This window comes from Plasmodium reichenowi, chromosome 10, assembly GCF_001601855.1.
Source record: "Plasmodium reichenowi strain SY57 chromosome 10, whole genome shotgun sequence".
Lineage (NCBI taxonomy): Eukaryota > Apicomplexa > Aconoidasida > Haemosporida > Plasmodiidae > Plasmodium > Plasmodium reichenowi.
The window spans coordinates 1,311,768-1,317,706 of NC_033655.1; the positions used below are offsets into that span (position 1 = coordinate 1,311,768).

Consider the following 5,939-nt stretch of genomic DNA (forward strand, 5'->3'; position numbering starts at 1 on the left):
TTGGTATATCATTTTTCTCCTTTCCTTCTTGTTCTTCTGTTTTCATCATATCATCTATAACAAATTGTTCTACATTTGATACAGGACTACTTAAACCCTTCATATTATTGTTCAACTTATTCTTTCCTTTTTTCATATCAACAGATGTATTTAATGCTGTTTTATTATTTATACCTTTTATCAAAGCAGATTCATTATTTTGTAATTCTTCTTGATCCATTTTTTTCTTTTTCTTTTTTAATTTCTTTTCATCTAAAGTTTGTTCACTTTTGTTAGCTTGGTTATTATTTTTATTATCTTTTTTTTTTTCTTCATTTAATTTTTTATTTACATGTTTATCATTTAAAACTTTCACATCAGTTGTATGTTGTCCTTTCGTTGCAGTAGAATCTTCAACTGTAGCTTTTTTTAATTTTTTCTTTTTCTCTTTATTTTTTTCTTCTCTTAATTTATTTCCAGATTGTGAATCAATTACTGCTGCATCTGTTACACTTTTTTTGTTAATACTTTGATTGTTGTTAATATTTTCTTTTTGAGATTTTTCATTTTTTAATTCTTTATTTGAATTTGCATCTTTTTTAGGTGAACGAAGAGTTTCTTCTTTCTCATTATTATTTTGAGTACCATTTGTAATTACGGATACCCACAATTTTTCTGTTTTATTATTTTTGATTGGTATCAATTGGCATTTTGATTTTTTCATATCATTTTTTTCTTCTTCTGCATTCTTAACAAGAGTTTGTTGCTGTGTTTTTATTTTGGATACATCATTTTTATTATGTTCTTCTAAATTTGATATTTTCATAATATTGCCATTCACAACAGATGCATATGAGGTATTAATATTTGTTGGTGATTTTTTTTTGTTGGTACCGACTGTTGTGTTTTCAATAACTTTTCTATTAACATCATGATCAAATTCATTTGTTTCTTCTGTAACAGTTGTCATATCGTAATTTAACTTTTGTCCAGTATATGGATCATACTCTAGATCTATACTATTATTATTTTTACTTGATGTTCTTTTTTTTTTGAAATCCTTTTTTGATAATAAACCTTTCTTTTGAGTTCCTTTATTAAAAGAAGAATTAATATGACTACTATTTGCAGAATTATATAAACTTAATTTATTATTAGTATTATTATTAAAAAGAGAATATCTATTTTTTGCATTTTTTGCCATAAGTGATTCATTTAAAGGTTTCGTAGTACTATATCTATTATAATTTTTATTAAAATATTTATCATGGTAATTAAAATTATTATATCTATTAAAATGCGCATGACCACTTGCTAGATTTGATGCATGAGAAAATTTATTCTTCAAATCTTTTTTTCCATAATGATCATCAGTATATTTATAATCAGCTAATAGTTTATTACTATTATTATTATTATTATTATTATTATCTTCTAATTTAAGATAATTTTTTTTTTTATGCAAATAATTAAAATAACTATTTTTATTGCTTCTTTTATTATGAAGAAAAAATTCATTTTCTTCTTCTTCATCTTCATAATAATCATGATTATTAATATGAAATTCTTGATGATTAACATCATCCTCTTCTATTTCTTCTTCTTCATCATATTCTTCATCATATTCATTTATATTATTATGATCATTATTAAAACCCTGAGCATTTTTATGTTTTATAAAATTCTCATGATTAACATCATTTAATGTCTTAAACAAATTTTTACCTTTTTTATGTTTGCCATCTTTTTGTTTAATAGCATATTTTAATAAATCATTATTTGCATTTTCATTTGTACTATTTTTAATATCGTTATGTGTACTAGTACCTTTTTTCTTTTTACTTTTCTGACTAGTTACATTATCATTTACATTATGTTCGCCTTGATGCTTTTCAACAGCTGATACATTTTTTATATTCAATGTTTTATTTGAATAGTCATTTAAATTTTTCTTTATAGCTTTATCATCTTGAGACTTTTTATTCATATCTTGTAATAATGTTACATTTTCATTTTTCGTTTGTGTATTTGGATAATGATTAACTTTATTATTTATAATAACCATTTTTTGATCTGCTGTTGTGGTTACACCAGTATTTATAACAGCACTTTTTGTATTATTACTATTATTATTATTATTATTACTATTATTAATATTACTTTTTTTTACATCTTTATCTTTTACGTTAAAACCTTTTGAAAATAATTTTTCAATATTTCTACTACCTTTTTTATTCAAATTATTAGGTGTGAAACTATTTTTCTTATTATTTTTTTCAGCAGGTTTTTTACTTTTCTTACTTTTTACAGTTTTCCATAATCCTTCATCTTTTCCTTCTTTAGATTCCATAATATTACATAGTTCTAACTGAATCTTTTCTATATCAAATTTATATAAACTAATAAAATTATAAACATCTTCTCTGTTATATCCATAATAATCTAATATGGGAGATATTATTTCCATTAACTTTTCTGTTCTAGGGGAGTAGCTCGATTTATCATCAAGCTGTTTTTTGGATAAAGAACTCCATTTATTTTTGCTTAAATTTTTTAGTGATAAAACCATTGTTTCGTTTGATGTATTTTTAACCATTTTATTATATGAGCATATTTTTTTTTTAAAATATATATATATATATATATAAATATATATATATATATATATTTATATATATGTATATAAATTTATATAAACTGATCTACCTTTTTCCACTTTATTATTTTTCTGTATATAAGTAATAGTATATTATATTTTTCTTTCTTTCTTTCAACTTGACACAAAACTTTTATACACTAATAATAAAATATGAGAATATCTATTAAATGCAATTAAAATATATAAACAAATAATATATAATATGTAACACTAATTCATGTATATATGTAAATAAATAAATATTAATATATATATATATATATATATTTTTATTTATTTATATAGTGTTCTTTGCTTTTTTAATATATATCAAAATTATATTATATGTTATATAATTTATATATTCATTAAATATTTTATTATATATATAAATATATATTATGCCCTTTTCTTCGATACTTTTTTTTTTTTTTTTTAATTTTTAAAATATATATAATATATATATAAATAAACGTAAAAATATATATAACTTTATGTTTATATATGTATATAATTTTTTTAATTTATTAATTTTCCCGTGTATATATACAATATGAAAAATAATCATCAATAGGTTTAAATTTTCATTTTACATTTTACATATATATGAATATCATTAAAGGTTATGATATATTATTATTAATTTTCATTTTAAAAAATTATATATATAATAAAATGTAAAATAAAAAAAAAGAAAATTCTTTTTTTTTTTTTTTTCTGTATATATAATACTATCCTTTTATTATAATATATATATAAAAAAAAAAAAGTACATATATATATATAAATCTTAAATCTTCAGCACTTATAAATATATTCTTTATAAAAATTTATTCATATGTTATTACAATACTACTAATCTTATAAAAAATGAAATATACATAAATAAATAAATAAATATATATATATATATATATATATAATATATATATTATGAACAATATTTAGGTAATATTATACTTTTTTTTTTTTTTTTTTCTTCTTTTATTCTTTTGGGTTTGTGTTTTATTTATACAAATCTATTATAAAATACAATTTAATATAAATAAATAGTTTTCCTTATTTTATAAATATCTTCAAAAACGATACAACTTAATTATATCTATTATATATATGAATATATAATAAATAAAATATAAAGTGTTCTTATATTTTTTTTTTTTTATTATTTGAAGTTATATTTATAAAAAATTAGGATATCTCTTTTTCTTGTTTGTTTGTTTCTTCTTATATTATATTATATTATATATAATTATATATATAATAATATACAATAAAACGATTCTTTTTTTTTTATTTGCTTTTTTTTATTTTTTATTATTTCTTTCTTTTTTTATATTATTTTCTTAATATAATATTTATATAATAATATAATATACATTCCTATAAAATTATATATAATAAAATGTTATAAATTTTATTTATGTTATTATTTTGTATAATAAAAAACATAAAATTTTACAAATATTTAAAAAAAAAAAAAAAAAATTAAAATAATATGTCGTGTTTGCAAAATATATAAATATTATTTTAAGTATTTAACATTAAAATAAAATATTGAAAAAAAAATAAATTATATTTAATAAAGTATATTTTGTATATATATATATTATATATATATATTATAATAATTATATATATATAATTAATATATATATAAATAATAATATATAATGAAATAATAATGTTTTTTATAATATATTTATTAATATTATATTTTATTTTGTTATATATGTATAATTTATTATATTAATATGGGTTTTTTTTTTTTTTTTTTTAATGATTTTATCACATATATCAAAAATTCATTTCTCACAATATATGTTTTTTCATCAATTGCTTTTTTATTTTTATAAAAAAAGAAATATATAATAAAATAATAATATACATATATTTATATATATATATATAATATATATATATAAATATTTTTTCATTACTCATATATATATAATATATATATATAAATATATAATATTATATTATGTATATGAAATTAAACTCATTTAATAAAAGTTTGAGATATATTTGTATTTAAATATATATTTTTATTATGTTTATATATATTATTATATATATTTCATAAAAATTGCTCATTCCATATAAAATTATATTATTATTCATCCGAGGTATATATATATATAAATGCCTTATTTATATATAATATATACTGTATGATATATAAGTATATAATAAATATAATGTTATATATATTTTTAATAAAAAGTTTTATTATATAATGATGATAATATAAATTTAATATAAAAAACTTAAGATAACAAATTTTAAAAAATTTCTAAGCACAAAAATTTCATAGAATTTTACAAAGCCAATAAAATTACATTTTATATATAAAAATATTTTATAAATGTTAATATTTTTTTATTTTTTCCCTTATTTATATAAAAAAAGAAAATACAAGGGACATGCATACCACTATTTTTTAAATTTTCCTTTTTATTTTCTTTATAATTTTTTGACAATATATAAAATTTTTATTTTTCTTCAAATATACAAAGTTATATTATTATAAGTACATAAACATATATATATATGTACATAATATTTTTTTTAAATTATTATAAAAAATACATACATTTTTACTTATATTTTAAGGAAATAAAATTTTCTTCCTTTTTATTTTCTCGTATTATATAATATATTATATATATATATATATATATACATTTATAATTTTAATATAATTTAAATATTTCTTTCTAATCTTAAATTGTTAACTATATATATATATATAATTTGTAAATTTCCTAAGGCATAAACTTAATTTTATAAGTAACAAAAATAAAAATATTATTGTATATATATTTATACATATAAATATTATATATATATATTTTTTTTTTTGACTGTTTACGTTCACTTTTTCTTTATATTTTCAACATAAAAATATGAAAAAATGTAAATATAAAAAGATTTGTTGAGTGTATATGATTTCATAATTGTATATATAAAAAAAAAATGTTAATATAATATAAAAACATTTTTATGTTATTGTGTTATAAAAAAAAAGATATATTAACTTATTTACTTGTATATATATAATAATATTTAGTAATACTTATAATTTTGTGATATTAGAATTATTTTATTTTCAATTTAGTTTTCTTTTTGTTCACATTAATATTATGAGATATATATTGATTTCTAACAAAATATTGGGATTTATACATACTGTTGTGTTTTTTTTTTTTTTTTTTCTTTTTTTTATATATTTAATTTGATTTTCCGATTAAAGAAGCAGTGTATATACAATTTTCTTATTAATTTTAAAAGGTTATTTTTTTTTTTTTTTTTTTTTTTT

The 5,939-nt window shown here is 16.0% G+C and overlaps 1 protein-coding gene across 1 annotated transcript in view; it reads right to left on the reverse strand.

Annotated features, from left to right (window-relative positions):
* The window catches only part of PRSY57_1036000 (hypothetical protein), a gene marked incomplete at both ends in the record, with an annotated part of 5,507 nt that extends 2,932 nt beyond the window's left edge, over positions 1–2,575 (reverse strand). The window contains one exon of the mRNA XM_012907947.2: positions 1–2,575. This exon is cut by the window's left edge and continues 2,275 nt beyond it. Coding sequence (XP_012763401.2) covers positions 1–2,575 — 2,575 coding nt within the window.
* Positions 2,576–5,939: the final 3,364 nt, after the last annotated feature.